At 46.1% G+C, this 27,336-nt stretch overlaps 1 protein-coding gene across 2 annotated transcripts in view; it reads left to right on the top strand.

Annotated features, from left to right (window-relative positions):
• The window catches only part of LOC142494961 (chloride anion exchanger-like), a 68,720-nt gene that overhangs the window by 31,027 nt on the left and 10,357 nt on the right, over positions 1 to 27,336 (top strand). For both annotated transcript variants that reach the window (XM_075599723.1, XM_075599722.1), the window contains 9 exons: positions 507 to 654; positions 2,130 to 2,243; positions 5,205 to 5,282; positions 5,858 to 5,953; positions 7,012 to 7,118; positions 19,258 to 19,327; positions 19,411 to 19,503; positions 20,091 to 20,186; positions 27,061 to 27,297. In XM_075599723.1, coding sequence (XP_075455838.1) covers positions 507 to 654; positions 2,130 to 2,243; positions 5,205 to 5,282; positions 5,858 to 5,953; positions 7,012 to 7,118; positions 19,258 to 19,327; positions 19,411 to 19,503; positions 20,091 to 20,186; positions 27,061 to 27,297 — 1,039 coding nt within the window. The remainder of the gene's footprint in view (positions 1 to 506; positions 655 to 2,129; positions 2,244 to 5,204; positions 5,283 to 5,857; positions 5,954 to 7,011; positions 7,119 to 19,257; positions 19,328 to 19,410; positions 19,504 to 20,090; positions 20,187 to 27,060; positions 27,298 to 27,336) is intronic.

Raw genomic sequence — 27,336 nt, 5'->3', positions numbered from 1 at the left:
GCCCAGGACATACTTGAAAACGAGAAGTAACTCTCAATGTATTACTTCCTGGTAAAATATTTTATAAATAAATAAATATGTAAATAAATAAAAGAAACCTCCCTAGCTAACAATCTGCATCAAAGATAAGAAACCAGATCTGCAAGCTACTTGTATTTGACCCAAGTTTCAGTAGAAAATGGAGCAGTACTGTACGTAAAAATAAAAATTTTTAAATCCCCTGTGTTGATCGATCTCCCCAATGCCTGTGAACTTGTCTGCATTTTAGTCAGTAAGATTGTAGCCCCATGTAAAGGAAATTAAATTATAGAGCAAGAGGTGCAAAACTTCCCAGCAAATGGCTGGGGATAAAATCTTGTCGAACCAGGGGAGTCTGGTTTCACAATATATTATTTAGGGGCCTATGTATCTAGGGTTAAATTGTGGAGCTTCACTACATGTTTACAGCTATTTAGAGAATACCTTGGTATTGGATAATGACATCTCATTCTTCTTCCAATGCACAGATATCAAGCTCCGATAACACCGAGTGTTTCAGTTTTCCAAGACTGTATAGCTGATGGTTTTGCCATTGGAATTGTTGCATTTGCTGTAGGGTTTTCTGTTGCTAAAGTATATGCAATCAAGCATGATTATACCATAAACGGTAACCAGGTAAACTTTATATTTTTACCATTACTAACTGTAAAAGAGAAGCACATTGCTGTTTCTTTAATTTTGGTGAAAAGAGCTGGAAAGACGAATTTCTTAACCATGTTTAACATGTACTACAGCCAGACATTTTTTATATACATATATACACATATACAGTACACCCATTCTCTCGTTCTCTCTCTCTCTCTCTCTCTCTCTCTCTCTCTCTCCTTCCTCTCCTTTCTCTCTCTCTCTCCTTTCTCTTCTCTCTCTTCTCTCTCTCCTCTCTCTCTCCTCTCTCTCCTCTCTCTCTCCTCTCTCTCTCCTCTCTCTCTCCTCTCTCTCTCCTCTCTCTCTCCTCACTCCTCACTCTACTCTCTCTCGCCTGTATATACTGTGATCAGCATCCCGTCTCGAATTCTGAATGACATCACATGCCCTTCTGAGTGACAGTCAGCTATGGACCCTCCGATGTGGCTGGTCCAACTATGCCTCAGCGCTGCGGCTTGTGAAGCCCCCTCTGGGCATAGGTTGCCTCTCTGTGAACTTTTAGAGTAGTATGGAGCCATGTCTGGGAACGCTACCTAAACAGGGCACTGTTCCTAACTAGAAAAAAAATAAAGAGAATCCTTACCGTAGACTCTACATATCTGTATTATAAACCTATATACACTATTCACAGTGAGATCCCTCTTCTTCAAATCCTCCTGGGACCTAACCTTGAATCATCTCCCTTATATATACTGTATATAGTATATCCTGCCATGACATCACTGAGCAGAACATGATTCTGCCTAGTCACCCAGGACCATGTGATGGGGACGGGGCATTACTCTGTGTGGGCCCACACGGTTAACCCCTTAAGGCATTAGTAATCCCAAAGGGGGTTACATTGTTTGTTGAGAAAATGATCTTGTAATGCTGACTTTAAATGACAGAAGCAGGGTTAATACCAGAATGATTCTCAGAACAGTGATTCAAGTGCTCAGATCCACTGATTTTTTACAAACTTCATTAAAAACATTGAGAATGCATCTCTAGAAAAGTGACATATCTGCGTACTGTACTTATCAAGAATCAGCATCAAGGAACATTAATGGACACATTGTAATTTACTTGAAAAGTAAAAAATATATATTATATATATATATATATATATATATATATATATATATATATATATATAGACCGGTTGCAACACGACATCAAGGGACAGCACGCAGGTAAGTAAATCATACATTTTCTATATTTGATAGAAGACACAAAAAACGACGTTTCGGTCCCCCAGTGGGACCTTTCTCAAGGTGGTGCTTTATGAGATTAGCACCAAAACTTATTTACTTGCAAATGGTGTGCCGGCTGTGCATTGGATTCTATATATATAGTGGTGACATAATAAACTACAAATCTGGTAAAAATGTGCAAAATTCTTTAGATTTGATTAAGTAAAAAATAAAATAGAGCGAAAACGTGAAACTAATTTTCATCTCTTACAGGAACTAGTAGCATTTGGGTTAGGCAACATATTCTGTGGCTGTTTCCGAGGATTTGCTGTTAGTACGTCTCTGTCAAGATCAGCTGTTCAGGAAAGCACAGGAGGCAAAAGCCAGGTAACAAAGTTCTATAGATATATTTTGTTATCCCAAATGTAATAAAATACAAAATATATCTATTATTGCATGTTTTTAGGGTGAGTACAAGTCTGAGAAACTACAGTATGTGGATTTGGGATTTCTTCTGAAGATGCAGTTCTAGATGAGGGAGCTGAAACGTTATCTGTGGGAAACAGGGTTCTTCTATAATATATTAAAACTAGTTGAGAGGGTAACATGGTTCATGTTTGGAAAGTAAGGGATCTCTGGACTCTAATATCTGTGTCACTGCATACAGTATGATGATCCATAGATATAATCTGAAGGGTAATATTTCATCAAAGGGATTGGGATTTGAAAAATGTGTATTGAAAAATTTAGAACACTTTGGCCCAAATTGGCTATGTGGTGCTACTCCATAAGAAACTTTCCAGCACCAGAAGACACCTTCCTACCTACAGTACATATTCAAGAGATTGATCATAGGGTGTCTTCTTGTACTGGAATGTGTCTGATGGAGTGGCACCTTTTGTTATGTATGGGCCTTGGAGTTGACGCAGTTGATTTTATAAGAAATGTGGAGAAAGTTGATATGGTTATAGATTAGGCTTGTCAAAGAAGACCATACAATGGAGTGGTGGAGTGGTGCATTAAAGTAGTTACAGTGGTGTTAATAGTACAGTATGATGAAAAGGTCTTAAATCAGAGTAGGTTTATTCATTTGAGATGACAAACAACTGAGGTGCACTCGTGTGCGTCTGTTTGATCGAGAGGAGCCGCACAAACAAGAATGTAATGGTTGATCTAGGAGAAGGTAATTTCTAGTGCCTCATTAAGTTGTGAAGTTCCATAATTTATATCTCAAGTTCTGAAGACTGAGGAGTATGTAGATACAGTAGATATCTGCGCTGAGCAACCTTTAGATAGAGGGGTCAAAACTGGTTGTGATACAAATTAATCTTACACGCTCCACAATATAACTGTAAAGCATAGCTCACCACAAACGAGGCGCGACCGCGGGGCTGAGAAAGTGGTTGGTACAAAACGCCGACCACAACCGCGAGGAGTGTAGGGTGTAGGATAGTCTTACAAGCCGGATCAGGGTAATAGAAGACAGCGTAGTGAGGTACTTGCCGGATCTTGGAGTATGGAGTAGCAGATCGTTGGGGAACGTAGCCGGAGTCAGGATTGGAGAGCGTAGAGTAGTCGTAGAGCTAAAGCCAGGGTCAGTGCAGGAGAGAGTAGAGTAGTTGTATCCAAAGCCAAAGGTCAGTGCAGGAGAGGATCACAAGGTAAGTTCCAGACAGGGTCAGGCAGCAATGTTCAGGCAGACAGGTACAGAGTAGTGAGTAACAGTGTCACATTAGAGTGTACGCGCGCCGCGCGCAACATGTAGCCGACCCGGTCGCGCGCCGTCATTGCGCGCCACAACACCCGTGTCAGTACGGGGGCGGAGACCAGAGGCGGGACCCGCAGGAACGGAGGTGAAACGACCGTGCCATGTAGTACCGAGGTCAGGACGGGGGCGGGACCAAGGGGCGGAAACAGCAGGCCGACGGGGAGACCGTGCACCTCGCACGCGCCGCGCATCAAAACCTGAGGAACGAGAGCGCGCCCTGTGCCCAGAGACAGCAGAACCCACGCGTCGCTCGTAAGTACCACCGCCATGTTGCCACTCTTGAGTGCCATGGGGATCAGAAGACCGAGTCAGGGCCAAAGGGGCAGCAGCACCAGAACGGCGAATCCTCACAATAACAAATACATGGTAACAAACCGCTCACCGTAAGGCAGAAATAAAATGACTAGGTGCAAATAGGGATAATGAACATATATAAACACATGGATGGTGACTGAAGTGTCACCATGTCCCTAATAATATGCACTAAATAGTCCACAATAAGGGAGGATACAACTGATAGGGAGTTGATATCCCCGTAATAGCTGTGTATGTATTATACTCGGTAGATGCATAGAGAGCAATACATAAGCTGAACAATAGCACTCCATGTGCCTGAAGAAGCATGCCTTGTCACGTGAAACGCACGTCAGGGTGTTGTGACGTCACGTCCGTGACGCTCACGTGAAGAGACGGCGAGCAAGTGTTTGAGTATACTTGGAGACACGGTTGTATTATTACCATTTCTGGGCCTATATGGAGATATCTATGGCTACTTAATTGTCCTGACATTTAGCATAATATTGTGATGCTGCATATGTGTATTTATATTACTGCACCTATATACAGGCAGGCTTTATACATGTGTATTCACACAGGTCTTAGCAAGCACTTATTAACATCTATGAACACCAATGTAGTGGTGTTCATGTATGGAGGCAAATATTATACCTCTTGATGCTGGACTAATACATTTCAGTAGCCATTACTGCGGTATACGCTCCAACAAATATATGCAGATATATGCTGGCATATCAGATCTGATGTGCCCAGATTTTAGTTCTGTGAGTCTCCTTTACTCTTTACCAAACACCTATGCTTAGGTATTATACCTATGTAGGTGTATTCTATTATGCCTCTAGGCGTACCTACTAGTCTTACCACTCGTCTGTCTCTTCCTTGGGGATTTAAGTTTTCCTGCACTGTATATTTATTCATGTTCTTCGTCGATATTGCTTATTAATAAAATGTTATTATTTTCATTTTTATGAAACATGCAGTGCTATTGTTCAGCTTATGTATTGCTTTCTATACATCTACCGAGTATATTACATATACAGCTATTATGGGGATATCAGCACCCTATAAGGCGTTCCACAATATAGTAGATTTTAATTAATAGCTTAGTAAGACTATGTATATTTACTAAACGGCCTATTAATAATAATAATAATAATAATAATAATAATGTACTTTTAATTAGACTCTACAATCTGAAATACTTTTAGCCCCATTGTCACATTAATTTAATTATGTAACTGAACACCCTATAACAACATGTTTAAATTATTTTAAATTTACAGATTGCTGGCCTCCTATCAGCTCTAATTGTTATGATTGTCACTGTGGCTATTGGATTCCTCCTGGAAACATTACCGAAGGTATTTATATCTGACCTGCTCTGTTCTTGTTTGCGTTTCATTTCTGAAAACACAAAAAAATGAAGTGACTTTTAGAAAGTACTGCATCGAAATACATAGTAGCTCAGTGGATCTACTACACATTATTATGTATCCACTACTACTATACCTGCAAGTACAGTGGATTTTGTGAATCTGTGAAGCCATATATGGTTTTACAAGTGATATTTGTTATAAAAATATTAATGGTCTGCAGCTACCCTAAATTTAGCATGGGTTGAACTTGATGGACATATGTATTTTTTCAACCCCATCTACTACTGTAACTATGTAACCTATTCAAGTCTTCAGGCTGCACAACTGTACAAACCAAGGAATCCTGTTGAAAGCATTGGGATTTTTAACTTTAAAAAACCTGGTACACATTTTCTGGATTAGTTTGCCCCAATTTTGCAAATGGGAAACTATAGTAAATAACCCCTTAAATGTGATGTCTCTTTGTAAAGATGTTATCCGTTGCTCTAGAGATTTGAAACATAAATATGAAAAAAAAAATAATGAATGACATATCTTCTTTATTCTTCTTCTCATTTCAGTCTGTTCTTGGAGCTTTAGTTCTTATTAATTTAAAGGGCATGCTAATGCAGTTTAATCAAATTCCAGACTTGTGGCGGAAGGATAAATATGACTGTGTAAGTGAATAAAAAATATTATATAGTCCATTAACGTATACCGTAGACAGTGAATTTAACACAAGGGGACAAAAACTGTTGAAATGTGTGTAAATCCCTCACCAACATTTCATATTAGGTATATCTCGTTTCTTTATCACTGCATTCCACTTGCGTGCACAAGACGGCAATTGAGCAATCTCCAAGGACTCTGGACTCCAAAGTGCCCTTCACACGTCTCAATTTTGTACAAAGAATTTATGGAAACAAAGTTTTATTACAGTAAAAATATTTTGTAGCTTCAGTTTCCTGAATTGACATACAATGGCAAGACATGTCTTGCTTACCCGTTGTATCTTTGTGGTTACATTACGTGGGTAAAGTGTCATGTAAGTTTTAGTAATATAAAGGCAGTGGCAACAATCTGCCTTTCTTTGCCAAACACCGTTTTGTCTAATAAAGATAGTACTGTATATCCCACATAACTAGTGGTCAAAGGGGGGGGGGAGGGATTCACAAAGCATAGACGCTTAGTTACTACCTGCAAAAGTGTTATGGTACTGGGGTGGTTGGTGGGATATATCAAACGAACCAGTTGGCACACGTAGAGTGTAGGTGCATGTCGCATATAGATAATGTATATATACACGATACCGTAACGGTATTGTATGTAATATACATACATACATAAGCAACTTTTTTTTAATTTTCACACCTGGAGTACCACAATATTTTTAATTATAAACATACAATTTTACTTTTGTTTTAGCCAAATGGATTTCTTTTAGAACACATCTCCTCCTGCCTATTTTTACGACACCAATGTATTCTTTCTAAGATACATTTGCTAAGCGATAATGGGGAAATACAGTGTTGCAGACCTGTCTTTGGCATGCAAATACAGTATATACATATACAATGCAAAAAGCTCTGCCCCAGTGTTTAATAAATGTGGGTCTTTTTTTTTAAAACCAGGCACAGTGCCACTACTGCTTCAAAGTGACTTTTTGTCTCATAATGCTTTTATGGATCTACCTCATTATCACTGACTGAACAATATGCTGTGTGTGTTCCTGCAGGTAGTATGGGTGGTGATCTTTATAGCCGCAGTGATACTTGGGCTTGACCTTGGATTGGCAGCAGGAGTAGGATTTGAGCTGCTGACTGTGGTGTTCCGTGCACAGTTGTAAGTACTGCAGACACTTTCCAATATATTCTCACTGGCACATTAACAGGGGAGTCAACCTGGACAAATATTTTAGAAGCATCATTGCTGACCACACTGACAGTGAGGAGTCACCTCCTTCTGATTGCCACCTCTATCTGATGCTCTTTGTTAGAGATGGGCGAAATTGTCAAAATCCGAGGCGCAGATCTCTCTCGTGCGGATTTTCAGCGCTAGAAAAAAAAACATCTGTCTTTGAGACTGATTCTCGGATGAAAGGAACATGCAAATTCGTAGCGGATTCGGATTTCTGCGAACATTTCGCCTATCTCTATTCTTTCGTCCCACTGTACACATTCAGTAACACACACTGATACACATGCAAACATACTGATGCACAGAAACCTTAATAAACGGTTACTTACATACACTGGTGCAGACACATTGGTTCACAGAATATATACACAGATTTTGCGCATGCATTCATGTACAAAGATGTGGTCATGCTAATGAACAATTGAAGACCTTATGGCCGATTGCATACATTTTGTATTACAAAGGAATGTTATGCTTGCCCATAATTCCCTTTCTTAAAATAATTCTCATTTTTATCATGATGTGCGCTAACTACTGCTACTTTATTACTGCAAACTTTGTTTCATGGCTTTGACATAATACAAATATGCTTTTACCGTCCAAAACAAGAGCTTAAACAAGCCACATAAACCATTGCTGTTTACTGTACCATTGCTGGTTATGTAACTGTTCTATAAAATGTTTTCGGGGCCTGCATCCATACACATATGCTCTGTATACCTTACATTAAGGCAAGTCTTTGACAATTTACATTGGACTAACATTAAGTTGTTGTGGTGCCTCTAAGTCTAAGCAATAAGAGTTCATACCCTATTATTTTTCTGTGGTAGCTGTAGTGATTGAAGAGGTTCAATGGGTTTATTGGGTCTCACTTAGTCAAAAACCTTTGAGATAGCTAGACATTTGGATTACTAGTAGCGAGCATTCCCCAACAAGAGATGCTGCTTTTATCTTGTGAAGGGAATAGACCAAACAGAGCCAATTCCAGTCCTCATGAGCTCCCAAGAGGTCAGTTTTCAGGACATCCATGCTTCAGCACAGGTGGCTTAATCACTGGCTGTCTTCCTGAGCCACTGATTGAGCCACCTGTGCTGAAGCCTGGATATCCTGAAATCCTGACCTCTTAGGAACTATTGAGGACTGGAGTTGGCTATCCCTTGAATAGACAGAACAGACTGATATGATTTAACTGTGTGATATGAAATAGCACTGTACAAACATAGCTATGTGGGAACAAAGTTGGAGGTAGCATTGTTCAGACAAAGGCCAGTTGTGTATGCAAAATTAGAGCCTCATTCCTTCTACAATTCATGGTTTGAGATAATGTTTATCCGAATAATGCTATTTAATGTAAAAACAAATAGAGCCTAAGATAAAAAAAATGTATTGTTTCAGTCACACAATTCAAGGCAAGCCAGTGTGTGCATTGTAATACAGTAGCACGTCTGCAGATAGATGTGATTTCATGTTTGGGGTTTGCAAAGGACCAAAGTATGTGAGAATAGTGTAGCCCGCTGTAAGTTCCCACCTCGGCTGCCTTGGGACCTGTCCCCGGCACATCTGGGGCAGTCCCCTCACTTTCGGGAAACTCGGGAGCGTTGGATCCCAGTCCTGGGACCATTTGATTTGGAACGCACGGGCTCCCAGGTTGACGGGAGCTGCCATTTTGGACTGGGTCCCGCACCGTAACTTCCTCTTCTTCTACTTTCGGTGCCTCCATCGGAGCCTGTGGGGAGTAAGAGGGTATCTCACCCCTCCGCTGGCTTGCGATGGGATCCTCTTCCTCCGGTCTCATCTCCGACTGTTCCTCCGACACCCTGGGAGTCGCCACAGCCGTGGGACTCTTCTGCGGTTGCGGCCGCACCTGCGCTTGCTGTCGGGGAACGTCAATGTACAACGGGCCCATCGCCAGGTCATGAGCAATTTCACCTCGGGCCCACGGGCCCACCGCAGAGCATGCGGCAGCATCTGGATACACTACATCTAGGGCACACGGACCCACAGCAGGCTCTGTATCCGCCGAGATAGTTGGCTCTGTGTCTTTGCAGGAGTGGTCCGCCGGCTGGCGCATCACCACGAGTGGTTGGTCGCTGGAATCACTAAGATAGGATGGGGGTAGAGACACCGTACCCTGTGATTCCGGAATCTGCGGTTCAGGAATCTGCAGTCCTGAGTGTGGAACCGAGTCTAAAACTGGAGTGCACAGACCACCTGGAACATCTGTAATAGCACACAGACTCGGTACGGCCACAGCGTCCATTTTGGTCAATGTAGCTTGAAAATCTTGCGGTTCTAGAGCAGAGTCTAGAACCGTGATTAGTGCACACGTGGCCTCCGAAACCTCCGTGGTTGCACACTGGGGGTTAACAACATCGATCCCCCGGTGGAGAGGTCAATCGCACCTTTCTCTGCTGGTTCCGACTCTGGAACCGGATCTGGAACCGCGGTTAGAGTACACGAGCCCTCTGAAACTTCTGTGATTAAGGTCATTTGATTACCTGCATTGACTGATCCAGTTTTGAAGTCGACTGCTTCTTTCTTGGCGGGTTCCGGAGTCCCCAGCAGCACTGACTCCGGAAACTGTACTCCGCAGCAGGTACACCTGGGTACCCAAGTCATTTCACCACCTGGAAAGTCACAAGTGACACAGGAGTAGCGTAGACACCTTTTTCCTTCTATGAACACCACCTTATAGTCTAGAAGCAGCAGCTCGGTGTCATAGTTCATACTACCAGACAAACTCAATAAATTTTGTATGCACGGACACAAAAGAATGGGTACGTTCCCCTTCTTTGACAACCAGACTCCATACACTTGAGGGTGTGATTTACTGCATCTTATACTTCTATTATGGAGAACAGACTCTGCTGACTGCAGTTCCTCATCAAATGTAGCCCTCTTTCCTCCACCCTAAGTGAGATTGAGGTGGTAGGTGTATCTGACTACTTATCAGTGTGGTGCTGTACCTGTTTGGCAACCAGGAGGGCTGAGCTTCCGCCACGGGGAACCTGGGGTATATACCTACACTCGGTGCAGCGCCTCCACTGATGAGGAATCCCAACGTGGTGGGAGTATGCCCTCACCAGAACCATACAGTAAATACACACCATGTGAATAAGCAGTATTTACTGAGCATGAACGATAACTTCAATGAAACTCTCTTTGCATAACATCAATACATCATAGAAATAACATTGCATCACCCTGAATGCATACCATCCCCTCACCCACATATCCATCATCACATCACCCTCAGTCCCTTGAGTGTCCACAACAATAAGGTGAATGTGAGTGTGAGGGGCCCGGTGGTGCACTTATTATATACTACCTCCCTGATCAGTCCTGATCAGGAAAATCCTTGGAACTCAGCAACACCGCACAGTGATCCTACGCCGCACTGCGCTGCTCTCTGCAGGAATGGATACACACGCTGACTCCACAGGGGAGGGATCCTCAGCCGAAATGATCCTTTATCACAGTCTCTGCTACACACTGTACTGACAGTCAGGCACTGTCATGCAGCATTCCTCTTTCTCTCTGAGTATGGTGAAGGAGTCCCTGTCTTAAGGCAGACACTATAACATACAGTTATTCCTCTAGTGTCTCAGGGGACTAACTGGGCCCTGGGGGCATACCTCTACCCTAGCCCCTGCATGCAGAAGATCTCTCACTGTAGATTCTGTCTGATCCCAGACTCTGGTAGCTCACCACGTGCAACTGGCACTGGTGATATTACACACACTGTTTACTTAGAAAGCAACCCCCCTTCTTCCAATGAGGGGCCTTTCACTGACACAGTCAAAGCTAACTGCTGTGGCTGCACTCAAAGCCACACTGTCTCTTCTTGTCAGAGCACACAGCACTGCAGCTGTGTCACTGACAAGACTTACACTCACCTAAGGGCAGGGTCCCTACCTAAGGGGCCTTCCCTATGAACTTACCCACTAACTTAGTGGGGAGTGGGGCCTACCTGGGGCCTGGGGGTAACCTGGCCTAGTGTAAGAAGCCACTTGCTCTTTACACAATTCCTCCCCCTTCCTTCTTCCAGCTCCAACTGACTAGTGTGGTCTCTGCAACATTGTATCCTTCTCCCACAGGAGAAGCTGCAAACTCTATTTGCTGGCTGGCTGCACGTGATGTGGGTGAAAGGGCAGTCCCCAGAGGCTGCTGGGAATTGTAGTCCACCCAGGACCTCTTTAACATTAGGGCCGCGTGCGCTATGTCTACCGCGCCTGTGCAACCCTGTAATGGCCACCACTGCTCTCTCCTGTGCCTGCGCGACCTTGGGGAGACCCTGCACTACGGAGCGCCATCTCTGCCCCTTCGCGCTCACTATTTTGGGCCGCCGCGTCTGCGCATGCGCGAGCCTCCACACCCATGCGGACATAACAAAGATGGCGACGCCTTGCCTCTGACGTCACCGGGAGGACTCTTTGGGGACCTGGCTACATTAGCATGGAATTCTACCCATGTTGGTCCTGTACATAAAATAAGGACTGTAAAGTACTGACTTTATAAAAATGGCATCAATATTGTGTTGTGAGTTTGCTTTTTTAAATGTTAAAAATGTCACATGTTCCTTTTTAAATACTATGTAATAAAAAAACATTTATTTAATGATACAGTAGTTTAAGGGGAGTTTATGCTCTTCTACATAAACTCCAGACTATATCATTTGCACATCTTTCTAGGCTGCGGATATAGTGCGCACGACTGCGTGCACTGGCACGGTCAAAAACATTAAGTCAATCAGGCCAGCCATACTGCATGATGCAGGATTTTGAGGAGACAAATTAATGTGTTTTTTCACGCCACGGCCGCGTCAAGTGAGCGTTTGAGCCAATGAGGGAGAACCCGCCTGGTGATGTCATGGCCACGCCTCCCCCTTCGCCTCTCCATCTGAGTCAACAGATCGCTCAGATCGCTATACTGCTATTTACTGCTATCTTTATTCAGCTCATGTGGAAACGGGTTACTATGGCAATGACTAACTGATTACCTGTTTATTGTACAGCTAGCGTTACATGCAGTGTCCTTCCCACAGTTCTGGCTAACATCAGCGTGCAGCATTAAGCCTCAGTGGGTATTTTGCTATCAGTCCTATGCCCTAGATATTATATCAACTCTGTGATTGCACTAGAGGGACATCTGACTATCTGTATACCAACAGCTATACACATGCCCTATGTATATGCACATAATTAATACCCACACATGCACACCCACGTTACCAGTGTGAGTAGAGATTGATCAGCAGCACCCATTTAGGTGTAGCCCTCTTTCCCCCCCCTTAAGTGAGATTGAGGTGGGTAGGTGTGTCTGACTACTTATCAGTGTGGTGCTATACCTGTTTGGCAACCAGGAGAGCTGAGCTTCCGCCACGGGGAACCTGGGGTATGTACTTACACTCGGTGCAGCGCCTCCACTGATGAGGGATCCCAACGGGGTGGGAGTGTGCCCTCACCAGAACAACCATACAGTAAATACACACCGTGTGAATAAACAGTATTTACTGAACATAAACTGTAACTCCAATAACACCTCTTTGCATAACATCAAAACAATATATCAATAACAGTGCATCACTCTGGATGCATACCATCCCCCCACCCACATGTCCATCATCACCTTCCCCGCAGTCTCTTGAGTGCCCCCAACAATAAAGACCAGTGTGAGTGTGAGGGATAGCGCTTCCCTGTGTTGGGGCCCGGTGGTGCACTTAATATATACTACCTCCCTGACCAGTCCTGGTCAGGAAAATCCTTGGAACTCAGCAGCACCGCACAGTGATCCCACGGCGTGCTGCGCTGCTCCCTGCAGGAATGGGTGCACACGCTGCATCCACAGGAAAGGAATCTCCAGCCGGAGTGCTTCTTTAACACAGTCTCTGAACACGCTGTCAGACAGTCAGAGGCCGTCAGACAGCATCCCTCTTGCTGCTTTGAATAGGGTGAAGGAGTCCCTGTCCTAAGGCCAACCCTATATCATACAGCTTCCTCTGGTGTCATAGGGGACTAACTGGGCCCTGGGGTATACCTCTACCCTAGTCCCTGCATGCAGAAGAACTCTCCCTGTAACTTCTGTCGGATCCCAGACTCTGGCAGCTCACCACGTGCAACTGGCACTGGTGATATACACACACTGAACAACTAGCTCCTAACTCACTTATCCTAACGCGCCTGCAGCCGACACACAGCTCTCAGTCAGCCGGCAGACAGTAACACGCGCTGCACACACTGCACTCAGTACAGGCAGCGTCACATGCAACACTCAACACAGCAACCTGGAACACTAACACTAACAGCTACGCACTGCAAACTTCTGGAACGCGTACAGCAACTTGCTGCACACTAGCACTATGCCTTCTTGTCAGGCCTCACAGCACTACCAGCCGTGATCCTGACAAGACAGCACACAGACACGCACTAAGGGCAGCGTCCCTATCTGGGCCGTCCCTCAACACTTACCCACTAACCTGGTGGGGAGTTGGGGCCTTACTTGGGATGTGGGGACCTTACTCGATGCAGGAGCTGCATATGCTCTCTGCACCCTTCCTTCCCTCACAGCTCCCCAGCTCCAACTGACAAAACGTGCTGCAGCGCAAACAATGTATCTCTTTGCCTGCCTAGCCTTCCTAAGCCCTATTGGCTCCCTGGTGTCACTTGGGGCATACAGAGGCTCATGGGATATGTAGTCCCAGCTCAGAGCCTTCCCTGGTAGGCTAGGGGTTCGCGGGCTTTCCTTACCCTCCACTGCGCGTGCGCAAGCTTTCCCGGGCTTTCTCTCTTCTCCCTGAGCTGTCTCTATGCTCGCGCGAGCTATCCCTAGCTCTGGGGCTTTCCCTGCGCCTACGCGTCCACTGCGCATGCGCGAGACGGTCCTTAATGGCGGCGCCCTGCTCTGCGGCCGCCGGGACCTTAGAGACGCGATCGCGGCCTTAGCAACGGCCCGATCGCGTCCCCGGCAACCGGCCGCAGGCAGGGGAAGCCGCGCTGCTCCCTGCTCCAGCCCCCACCCTTGGAAGCAGCCGTCGGGTCTTTCGGCACCCGCGATCGAGCTGCCCAAGGGGAGGGGGGTCTCAAGGAGCTGCGGGAGCTCCAGGCTACACTCTCCCCCTGGTGGAAAATCCAACGTCCTCGCTTGGAGAACGCCATACCCTGACATAAGGTTTATACAATTAAAATGCATGGCACAGAACATACAACACGTGTCGAATTTACCCTTCAGGTTACATTGCACTTCACACCAAACTATACCCGAGACTAGCTGAGACCATTTGTGGGGAGCCCCTAATTGAACATGTGGGGGTACCTCACTTTTGCGTCCGTGAGCCTCCCCTAGAAAAATTTCTTGGAGAGCACACTCTAAAGCGACAGTTACTGGCTCTTCGCTACTTCCTCCCCCTGGTGGAAGGAGTAGCACAGTGTCTCTGAAGCAGACCCTTACCCGGTCATCCGCGGCAGGGATGCGGCAGACCAGGAGGCCAGGACCTTTTCCGCGGTCCACGACTTGGCGAATGGCACACTCCTTTTTGGGCTTACAGGAGGCCAGTCTCCCTGGATCTTCCTTTACACAGTCCTTGTCCCTACGGACTTGCGATGCTTTCACTGAAAAGCGAGCACTGGACAATGTCTCTGTTTCACCTGACCGGGGGTAAAGAGTAGACACCCGACCACTGCGGTGATTCACGGTGGCCAACAGGTCCTCGGGGATGCTGTCAGTTCCCACCTCGGCCGTCTTGGGACCTGTCCCCGGTACTTCTGGGGCAGTCCACTTACGCGCTGAAAACTCGGGAGCGTTGGATCCCAGTCCTGGGACCACTTGTGTCGGAGCGCACGGGCTCATACTCCGTTCAGAAGCCGCAACTCTGGCCTTCTTCACGGCCAGCTCCATCGGAGATTGTGGGGAGTTAGGGAGTTCCTTACCACTCCACTGACTTGGGATGGATTCTCCCAAGGAGGACACCTCCGCCAGGACGCGATGTAGAGGGGAGCCCTTCGCCCGGGTAACCAGACTTAAGGAGCCATCGTGCTCCGCGGTCACCTGGAGGCTCACCCCCGACACCCCTGGGGCAGTCGACTCACCCTCATCGTCGTTTGGTACTGGTCCCCATTCTAGGACCGATGGTACCTCGGTAGTAGGTCGGACTGACCATTGTAGGGCGCACGGGCCCACAGCAGGGTCCGCAACATCGGGATACACCTCCTCCAGGGCACACGGGCCCACAGCAGGCTCTGCATCCGCCAAGATAGGGTGTTCATTGCTGTCACTAAAGTGGTCCGCCGGCAGGCGCATCACCACAAGTGACTGGTCGCTGGATTCACTAGAAGGTGGGGGTATATACGCCTTACCCTGTGATTCCTCTGTATAATCGCTGAGGTGGTTCGCCGGTAGGCGCATCGCCACCGATGGGACTTCAACCTCGTCCCGCTCAGGAACCGGATCTGAAATGTTCACTCGGGCACACGGGCCCTCCACAACCGGTTGTTGGTAGCGGGAATCCCTAAGTAATTTCTCCCTGAAGACAGACTTAACTTCAGCACAACTCAGAGTGATATAGAGGTCAGGCTCCTCCTCCCTAGAACAGTCTGTCTCATCCACGTTTGGTTGAAAGTCACAGTGCTTGCTCCCCCTGGTGGACTCTGAAGGAGGGGCACTTTCTACAAGGGAGTGGTTCTGGCTCTGTGCTGAGTCACTCACAGTGCAGGGGCGGGGTTCAGGGTTTCGCGCCCAACCCGGACAATACTCTGCAACAATTTCTTGCACAGTCCTGGTACTCTCCCGACTTGGCGGGAGCCGCCATCTTAGGTGTGACTCTCTGCTAGAGAGAGACTCCATTTTAATCACAGTCTCTGCAATTACACTAGGGCTCTCTTCTGTATAGATAGGGGGGTAGCCTTCTGGTTTTCCCGCCAATCCCGGACAGTTTTCCTCAACACAATCTAGTGCAGGCTTGCAGCCAGCAGCACGTGCGCTCCCCTGCTCTGGCGGGAGACGCCATTTGGCTGGGTCGGCGTAAACTAGGGGGTACCCCTCAGACGGGCCCCCGGGCATACACAGGGCGGACGGTGCCTCTGCCAGGCATATATCCGCAGTGGGGATGGCCACAAAAAGTATCATTTTCCATAGGGCCGTGGGATCGTGTTCTTCTTCTAAGAAACATGCGTGCGGCCACCCTGGAATTTCACGCATATAGGACTGAACCTCAACCGCGGGCATAGTTGCGGGAAGGCCTCCTACTACCACTACCTGGCCAGGCTCCATATACTGCCTCAAAGCCCAGACAAGGACCTCGTGTTCGGACTTCACAAACATGGTGACAAAAATAGGAATGGGACAATTTGGGGGAAAAAATGGAACAGAGCACCCCAGGTCTGGATCTCAGCAGCGCCTCCAAATGTAGCCCTCTTTCCCCCCCCTTAAGTGAGATTGAGGTGGGTAGGTGTGTCTGACTACTTATCAGTGTGGTGCTATACCTGTTTGGCAACCAGGAGAGCTGAGCTTCCGCCACGGGGAACCTGGGGTATGTACTTACACTCGGTGCAGCGCCTCCACTGATGAGGGATCCCAACGGGGTGGGAGTGTGCCCTCACCAGAACAACCATACAGTAAATACACACCGTGTGAATAAACAGTATTTACTGAACATAAACTGTAACTCCAATAACACCTCTTTGCATAACATCAAAACAATATATCAATAACAGTGCATCACTCTGGATGCATACCATCCCCCCACCCACATGTCCATCATCACCTTCCCCGCAGTCTCTTGAGTGCCCCCAACAATAAAGACCAGTGTGAGTGTGAGGGATAGCGCTTCCCTGTGTTGGGGCCCGGTGGTGCACTTAATATATACTACCTCCCTGACCAGTCCTGGTCAGGAAAATCCTTGGAACTCAGCAGCACCGCACAGTGATCCCACGGCGTGCTGCGCTGCTCCCTGCAGGAATGGGTGCACACGCTGCATCCACAGGAAAGGAATCTCCAGCCGGAGTGCTTCTTTAACACAGTCTCTGAACACGCTGTCAGACAGTCAGAGGCCGTCAGACAGCATCCCTCTTGCTGCTTTGAATAGGGTGAAGGAGTCCCTGTCCTAAGGCCAACCCTATATCATACAGCTTCCTCTGGTGTCATAGGGGACTAACTGGGCCCTGGGGTATACCTCTACCCTAGTCCCTGCATGCAGAAGAACTCTCCCTGTAACTTCTGTCGGATCCCAGACTCTGGCAGCTCACCACGTGCAACTGGCACTGGTGATATACACACACTGAACAACTAGCTCCTAACTCACTTATCCTAACGCGCCTGCAGCCGACACACAGCTCTCAGTCAGCCGGCAGACAGTAACACGCGCTGCACACACTGCACTCAGTACAGGCAGCGTCACATGCAACACCCAACACAGCAACCTGGAACACTAACACTAACAGCTACGCACTGCAAACTTCTGGAACGCGTACAGCAACTTGCTGCACACTAGCACTATGCCTTCTTGTCAGGCCTCACAGCACTACCAGCCGTGATCCTGACAAGACAGCACACAGACACGCACTAAGGGCAGCGTCCCTATCTGGGCCGTCCCTCAACACTTACCCACTAACCTGGTGGGGAGTTGGGGCCTTACTTGGGATGTGGGGACCTTACTCGATGCAGGAGCTGCATATGCTCTCTGCACCCTTCCTTCCCTCACAGCTCCCCAGCTCCAACTGACAAAACGTGCTGCAGCGCAAACAATGTATCTCTTTGCCTGCCTAGCCTTCCTAAGCCCTATTGGCTCCCTGGTGTCACTTGGGGCATACAGAGGCTCATGGGATATGTAGTCCCAGCTCAGAGCCTTCCCTGGTAGGCTAGGGGTTCGCGGGCTTTCCTTACCCTCCACTGCGCGTGCGCAAGCTTTCCCGGGCTTTCTCTCTTCTCCCTGAGCTGTCTCTATGCTCGCGCGAGCTATCCCTAGCTCTGGGGCTTTCCCTGCGCCTACGCGTCCACTGCGCATGCGCGAGACGGTCCTTAATGGCGGCGCCCTGCTCTGCGGCCGCCGGGACCTTAGAGACGCGATCGCGGCCTTAGCAACGGCCCGATCGCGTCCCCGGCAACCGGCCGCAGGCAGGGGAAGCCGCGCTGCTCCCTGCTCCAGCCCCCACCCTTGGAAGCAGCCGTCGGGTCTTTCGGCACCCGCGATCGAGCTGCCCAAGGGGAGGGGGGTCTCAAGGAGCTGCGGGAGCTCCAGGCTACATAGGTATTAACCATTGATGTGCCGCATCACTCACACGCAGCTCTAGCGGTAACTTACTTTGACTGCCAACTGTGACTGCACCAGTTACGTTCACATTTTAATTGGTTTTATTTAGTTTAGAGCGAGCGCTTTATGTTGTTAGTCTCTCAATATTAATAAAGTATTTGTTATTTTTGCCATTTGACGTTTTAGTGGTAATTGTCCTCCCACAGTGATGGGAGCGATTACTTACCTGTACTGTATGGTTGATTGAACCACTTGTATATACTTGGTAATTATACCCACCCATTTACCCTAGCCCTGAGTGCAGCTATTGAGGATCTTTTTGGGGAGGACCCTAAGCCTCCTCTTTGTGTTTTTGTATATTTACTAAAGTCTCCCGGTTGCAAAACTGGGGTAAAGTCTGTGCAAAGAATGGCACAGATTTGTCATACCAAAATCTCCCATTGCTTTCAATGGGATTCTTTTTTGTTTTGTTTTTATGAATATGGCCTTACAGTACTTTTGCAGCTGGTAAAAAGACCCCAGCATGTGTTGGAGGCAATAGCATTCTCACCCATAAAATTGTGGGATGGAATAGAAAAGCAAAAGGGACTAAATGGTAGAACACATTTCCAACTGGGGGAGTTTGGGCTGGGTTTGTTTTCACAGTTTCTCTTAAAAACATTTTCCATAACTTTGCACAAAAAAACCCAGGCAATAAATCCATAACTAAGCTACATGGCATAGAAGAATAGGTTCCCCAAAATGCACATATTGCACACAACTACTGTAATCATGGTCAATAGGAAATCAGTGTCTGATATCTTCACATTCCTGTTTTTACAGCCCAAAATGCTCCCTAATTGCAAAAATTGGAAGAAGTGACATTTACAAAAACAAAAAGGATTACTTAGATGTAAGTGTTATTCCTGCAATCGCACTTATAATATAGGAAAAGTGCAGACATGTGGCTAATATATGTCCTTATGTTCTTTATAGATTTGTGAGCCAGAGGGAGTGAAGATTTTCAGATGTCCATCTCCAATCTTTTTTGCTAATATTACTTTCTTTAAGGATAAGCTTACAGCTGCCGTAAGTGTTAGCTTTTTTCAAGTTTGATCAAGATTGCTTCAATTGTAGTCTATGGGCCTCATGCAGAGAGCATAGAATTTTCACATTGGCGAATTTCATAAAAAGTAGCTTTTTTGGAGAGTTTTATTCTCCATATGCAGAAAAGTGCGAATTCTGCTATGTTTAACATGGATGCGTGTGGCGAGTTTGAATGGGAAAGATGCGCGCTTCAGAAATGTGTAAAAAAAAAATCGCGCCTTTTTTTCCCCTTTGCTATAGGCGGCGAGCGCCATCTTATTGCCAACTTTTCCTGGCGCGGCAAAAATGAGAAAATCGCGCCATTTCCCTGGCGCGAACAGCCGCTACATGCCGTTCGTACCTCTCTGCATTCGGAGAGTTTTAAAAATGGCGAGATGGAGGTTCTCGCCAGCCGTTAGGCGAGTTTTAGCAAAAGAAAAAACAAAATGGCGCGTTTTTCGTAACTCGCCATTTTCTGCCGGTTTCTGCGCGAAATTGTACAAAAAATGGCGAATTTTGAAATAACGATGCTCTCTGCATGAGGCCCTATGTCTGATTAAAGTTAAGTTACATTATTACCTCTTTTGCAGGTTGGGTTTAGTCCATTGAGAGTGTTGCGTAAGCGCAATAAGGCACTGAGAAAAATCAGGAAGTTATTGGACAAAGGAGATCTTCTAATTACAGCCGTAAGTTTATCTAACTTAATTAAGCAGTCTGGGGGCTATTTACTTAGAGGACTGTTTTGTGCTCACACCTACATGCTGACGCATACTTTTAGTGAAATAGCTTAATCAGTGCGCTTGTCTCTAATTTATGTTGGCCCTTCTATATGCAATATTGCTGCTATGAATGTAGGGTGAATGCAAGCAATCCTAATTATTAGGCTGTCGAGTGAATCTATGTCAAAGAAAAAGAAGAATCATGTGAACTGTTCTGTGCATTGTGATTGCTTAAAATTACTAATTAGTGTGACCCCATATCTCTATACATCTGTGTACTATATATACATCTGTGTAGACATACACACCCATTTATACACACACACACACACACACATATACTGCTCAACACCCTTATAACGCTGTGCTTTGGGTCCAAAGAATCACATCGCGCTATAAGCGGATCGCTTTAGAAATAATGTACAATTGTATGCATTGTACAATAAAGTATTTAAGATACCAATAATCGTGTTGTAAAGTATTCATAAATACAAAAATTGGGAGCCACGCTTGCATCGCGTTATAAGCGGAGTCGCGTTGTAACGGATCGTGTTATAACGGGGTTGACCTGTATATATATTAACACACAGAGAAAAAAGAACCCCCCAAAAAAAGCACTCAGATATTTCTAAGAATGAAACAGATACTGTATGTAATTGAAATAAAAAAATAACTTTAATTTGAACACATCTACATAAGACACATACACTGTAAAAAAAATCACGAGACCAACACACAAACTGCTGCTACACCTCCTAAATTAAATACGGACTAAGTATACAGATACACGGTAAGAAACAGTAGAAATCAGGCACAATGTAACTAAGAGCTCATTGGGGACAGGGTACCGATTAGCTCAAGACCGTCTGGTCATCTAAACATTTTGCAAATACAATAACAATGAACCTGAATAGTAAACACATGTATCACATATGAAAAATACTACTAAATAAACCATTCACCATAGAAAAAAATATACTGTCATCGCATATATAAAGCACAACACTGCATGAGACATGGTTAAAATGCCTGAAGGATTTCATATGATGAATACTGTATGACTCTTGCACCAACATTATACATTTATACAGGAATAAAACCTAATGCAAACATGTTGAGAGTATTCTATGATCTGACCAAAAAGGTCCTACAGGTAACTGTTGAAAACCAGTGCAAAAAACATGATAATACTCAGCTTAGTGATGTGCCAGTAAATGCGCAAATATTGCGTATATATATATACTATATATATATAGTTTGTTAAAAGAAAGAAAACAACTTTCTAAAATATGTATATAATATTTAAATACGATCAGTGGCGGCTATCCCATTAGCCCAGCCTAGGGCGGCAGAATTTGGGGGTGGCATATATCGGCGATTGCCGCCCGCGCATGCACAATCGGAGCTTGCGATCACTTGTGCGCATGCGCGATGGGCGCTTACCAGCTGCACATGCACGATGGGAGCTTGGCGGCAAACACGGCAAACACCCACCGGCAAGCACCCATCGTGCATGCACTGGCAGCAACATGATGTCACACGGCATCGCGTTGCCATGGCAACGGGACAGCACGGCATCAAATGACGCTGAAGGAGGAGGGCGGCAACAGGTAAGTGCCGAAGGGCGGCATATTTTTACTTCCGTACTGAATACGATGCTTTCTCTGAAAATGCTCTGAAAAAAGTATTGGTAATGTTTGATAATTGAGCTATTTAATAAGATTTAGGCTCATTTAATTATTTATAGACTATTAACCCACTATCACCCTCTTCAAGGTGGCTCAAGAAACAGGACAAATATTAGGTATCAACATAAGCGAAAACATTAGAATTCACTGCATCATTAATGCCCCAATTCTTAAAAGCAATCGACTTGTACAGTATCATGGTTGCTTTATGACTGATGTGAAAGGCTCTATTTAAATCAAATGCAAATCTACTTCCAACATATAGCTGTAACCTTTCCAAACCTTTAATTTATGCCCATGTAGTGCTAGAGATGGGGTGCGCAAAGTTTTGGCTTCCCCCCCTCTCCTCACCATCTTCTCCCCAGGATGGCCCATCCTCACCATCTTCTCCCCCGGATGGCTCCTTCTCATCAGCTTCTCCCCCAGATGGCCCCTCCTCACCAGCTTCTCCCCCAGATGGCCCCTCCTCATCAGCTTCTCCCCCCAGATGGCCCCTCCTCACCATCTTTTCCCTCAAATGGCCCCTCCTCATCATCTTCTCCCCCAGATGGCCCCTCCTCACCAGTTTCTCCCCCAGATGGCTCCTCTTCATCGGCTTCTCCCCCAGATGGCTCCTTCTCACTGGCGTCTATTCCCAGATGGCTCCTCCTCACCGGCTTCTCCCTCGGATGGCTCCTCCTCACCGGCTTCTCCCCCAGATGGCTCCTTCTCACCGGCGTCTATTCCCAGATGGCCCCTCCTCACCGGCTTCTCCCCCAGATGGCCCCTCCTCATCAGCTTCTCCGCCAGATGTCCGCTCCTCACTGGCTTCTCCTCCAGATGGCCCCTCCTCACCGGCTTCTCCCCCAGATGGCCCCTCCACACCAGCTTCTCCCCCCAGATGGCTCCTCCTCACCATCTTTTCCCCCAGATGGCCCCTCCTCACCATCTTCTTCCCCAGATGGCCCCTCCTCACCGGCTTCTCCCCCAGATGGCCCCTCCTCACCAGCTTCTCCCCTAGATGGCCACTCCTCACCAGCTTCTCCCCCAGATGGCCCGTCCTCACCGGCTTCTACTCCAGATGGCTCCTCCTCACTGGCTTCTCCCCCTGATTGCTCCTCCTCACCGGCTTCTCCCCCAGATGGCCCCTCCACACCAGCTTGAGAATAGAGTATTCAGGGTCACAGGCTGGGATTGAGGCAGGCAGCAATAGAGCAAGGTCAGGGTCACAGACCGTGGTCAAGTTAGGTGTCGGGGGTCACAGGCTGGGTGCAAACAAACAGGATTATAGGTGTCTGACAGTAACAAACTGAAACCATGCTCTGGCAGCTTCCTGGAGGAAGATCTGCACTTTATAGGTAGGTTGCCAGTAGCCCAGATGGCCACTATAGCTTCAGTGTGGGCGGGAAGTTATGAAAGATGCCAGGGAACATCATTGTAATAGGAGCTTTAGTGTGGGCGTTGACAGCTTTGAGCACTCATAGGCCCCTCCTCACCAGCTTCTCCCCACATGGTCTCTCTTCACCAGCTTCTCCCCACATGCTCCCCTCCTCACCAGCTTCTCCCCCATATGGTCCCTCCTGACCAGCTTCTCCCCCACGTGCATCGCTCCTCACCAGCTTCTCCCCCACATGGACAATCCTCACCAGCTTCTCCCCCAGATGGCCCCTCCTCATCAGCTTCTCCCTCACATGGCCCTTCCTCATGTTCTAGGCCATTTGATCGCGCCCATTCTGCCACTACCAAATGACCGCCGGCCGCTTTGTCACTAAGTTAAGTCCATATGTTTAACCCTTACCCTAAAATCCCCTACCGTTAACCCACACTCTAAAACCCCTTAAATTAACCCCCTGTCCTAACCGCTAAAACACTTACTGTAAATGAATCCCCTACCATAACAAGTAATAAAACTTACCTTAGTAGCGGCCGGCGGTGAAGGTTCCAGTGACCGATCGACTGCGGTGGAGGATCCTTCTGCTGCTTGATGCCAGCAGTCATTTGGTCTTGTCGAAACAGCCATGACCAAATGTCCCATTTCGCCATCCTCCCTCCTCACCAGCATCTCCCCTACATGCTTCTCACCTCCTCACCAGCTTCTCCCCATTTGCCTCCCTCCTCACTTGCTTCTCCCCCACATTTCTCCCTCCTTTCCAGATTCTCTCCTTCTCTACTGCATGACCTTTTTCTTAATGGAGAAAGCAGAAGAAGGGAGAGAGGAGAAAAGGAATGAGAGAAAGAGAAGGAGAAGAAGAGTGAGAGAGGAGGAACAGGAGAGGGCGAGGAGGACTATACATTAACAGAGTATAACCAGACTGCACTATACACTGATGCAGAGTCCAACCAGATAGCATTAAGCACTGACATAGAGTATTACATGACTGCATTATACTTGGACACTGAGTATACCCAGACTGCACTGTACACTGAAAATTAGTATAACCAGACCGAACTATAAACACACATCAACATTATATCAAACATTCAAAAATAAAGCATGGGGAGGGATGGAAGAGTGTGACATGCGGGGGCTGGGAGGAAGGGTGTGACTTGTGGGGGGGGGAGAGTGTGACACAAGTGGGAAGAGAAGAGGTGACACATGGGGCAGAAAGTGGGTCACATGTGGAAAGGGTTGATGTGGCAGTGGGGAACATGAGAAGGAACATGAAGAGGGATGTAACGGGCCAGTGAATGACATAACGGGGCCAGTGGCTAACACATGAGGCAGTGGGTGACATGGGGGGGGGGGGAGACAGTGGCTGACACATGGGGGGGAGACAGTGGCTGAGACATGGGGGGGGGAGACACTGGCTGAGACATGGATGGAGACAGTGGCTGACACATGGATGGAGACAGTGGCTGACACAAGGGGGGAGACAGTGGCTGACACATGGGAGCTAGTGACTGACACAAGGGGAGGCAGTGGATAACATGAGGGGGGTAACACATGGGGGACAGTGGATATACATGGGGGCCAGTGGCTTATACATGAAGGCCAGTGGCTGACACATGGGGGAGGCACTGGGTAACATGGGGAGGTGACACATGGGGCCAATGGGGGAATGGGGCCAGTGGCGGCCTTTTGAGGCGGCAGTGAGTGACATGGGGGTGACATAAAGAGGCCAGTGACAGTGGGTGACATAATGGAGTTAGTGGGTGACTTGGAGACAGAGCAGTACCTTTCCCTCCCGGTGCACAGGAAACTTTGGATGTCTGTTGGGACTCCTGACTACCACCATGGTGAGAATACCTGCAGTCAAACAAAATTCTGTGAGCCCTGTTGATTTTGCTGCATCCTTCTGCAACTCTTCTCGGTGACATGTGTGAAATCCATTGGAAAGAGACTCTGTCACATGATTTGTTTTTGGAGCGAATGCAGAGCATTCTGGGGAATGCAAATGCAGACTGCTGTAGTGATTGGCAGATCACCACCGAGTCTGCCCAGGCTGGCAAATTTAAAGTTACAGTTGCGCTTGAGGTTGTTGGATGGCATAAGTGGGGAAAATCTGCTACTGTTTTTGTTGCTTGCTCCTGCAGAACTTTCCTGGTCAACTCTAACCCTGTGCCCACAACTCTCTACAACTAAAGCTAAAATACACTTACTGTATAACAACTATAAACCTATACAACTTGCAGGTTTGTGGCCAAATGGCTATATTTACCAATTAACAAAAGCATTTTGCACAAACAGTACAGTTGCTGGGCACCTGAACAGCATTTTCCCAATTGCTCCGGTTAATGAATGTAGCTGTAACTGCTTATACTCACTCCAGGGGGACAATTAGATCAGGATGATCTGATCCCTTTTGTCTGTATAGATTAATAAAGCAGTCCCAGATAATTAATGGATTTGGAAAAACATGATTGATGGATTATGGGTATCGGATCACAGTAACCGGAGCAAAATGCCTTAAGAACCACTGCACATTTTCATTTCTCAAATAAAATATTGATTTCCTCATAAGTGTCATAACCAGAATGTATCATCTAGATGCCTAAGTGTGGTAAATGTATCTTAAGTGATAACTCGTACAGCTTTATGGTTGCACCATATTTACTATGGCATTCAATTGTTTGCACTGAAATGGTTTATTGAGCTTTCTAGTTGCTAGAAACTTTGTAGTTATATCCAAATGGTTTACAGGTATGGACGATCCATGAAACCTAATGCTTAACACCTCTTAGGAACCGGAGTAGAAAATGAGTGTGCTAAATGTGCTAAACACCTGGGATATAAAGTGTCCCATTCATATCAATATTTACTGACAGGTCAACCTATATCGAAAAATATTACCTCAATTAAAACAGATCAGACAAAGAGGCATGAAAGGTTCAGCAAAAACACATCCAAATGAATATGGGTCAGAACAAGACAGGTAATGGGTCAACAAAACAGTATTGTGGCTCATAGTGTGTGATATGTGGACAGATTACATGTTGTTTTTCTGAGAGGTAATGAAAGAGTTACTGTACTGTACGTTCTACCCGTTTTTAATTATTTATTTCTGTCTTAAGCTACACTGATTACATTGTATCATAAAAATGTGATTTGTGTACCGGAGATGCTCATTTTAGTTTTATTTTACCAACTGCAAAGCATCTAATAACAACCACAATGTCTAAATTATTTTCTTTGGATAATGCTAAACTATCAAACATTTAGCAGTGCTGTGGCAAGCAGCCAAGTGTGCAGTACTTGATGGGACTGAGATAATATGTGTCACAGGGAGGACGATGTACAGTATGCCAGACAGAAGCATATTAGTCTGGGGAGGACTTTAAAAGGAATTCATGTTTTGAGCAAGCTAATTACCTGTTCTGCCAGGATACTAGTGAACATAAGACACACAGGCAGTAGTACAAATAATACCTTAAAAAAGATTATGCTACTATTACTTTTGTCATTTTGCTATGCCATAAAACTCCTTCCAGTATTGTAAGTACCTTACAGCCTTTTAAATTCATCTTAATAATATGGTCCATAATCTGTGAAATGTATCATATATTGGTTAGTTTAGCTGCTGAAAGATGCTAGTGGCTTCAAAGTAAAAGGGAAAAGTGGTGTATGAAAAATAGAGATGATCTTTATGATGGACTTGAAGAAATGTGTTTTCATATTGTAGTCATACGGTACATAAGTTGATTATAATGCTTGTTTTTCATCATTCATTATATAGAAAGGTTTGGTCTGCATGTCCAATGACTACAAAGACTCTGATGATGAAGAACTGGACAATAATAGAATAGAAGAGCTGGACCAGCCCATTAACACAGCTGACCTCCCCATTAAAATAGACTGGAATTCAGATCTTCCATATAATATTGTGGTTCCTAAAGTTGATCTCCACAGTTTAATTCTTGATTTTGGAGCAGTGTCATTTATGGACATTTCTGGGATGAAAGGCCTGAGAGGGGTAAGTACTGTACACTCTTTTTTTTTTTTTCATTTTGAG

Source organism: Ascaphus truei, chromosome 5, assembly GCF_040206685.1.
Source record: "Ascaphus truei isolate aAscTru1 chromosome 5, aAscTru1.hap1, whole genome shotgun sequence".
NCBI classification, from domain to species: Eukaryota; Metazoa; Chordata; class Amphibia; order Anura; family Ascaphidae; genus Ascaphus; species Ascaphus truei.
Note: the sequence above shows the minus strand (reverse complement) of the source record. Positions and strands in the feature narration are given on the sequence as shown.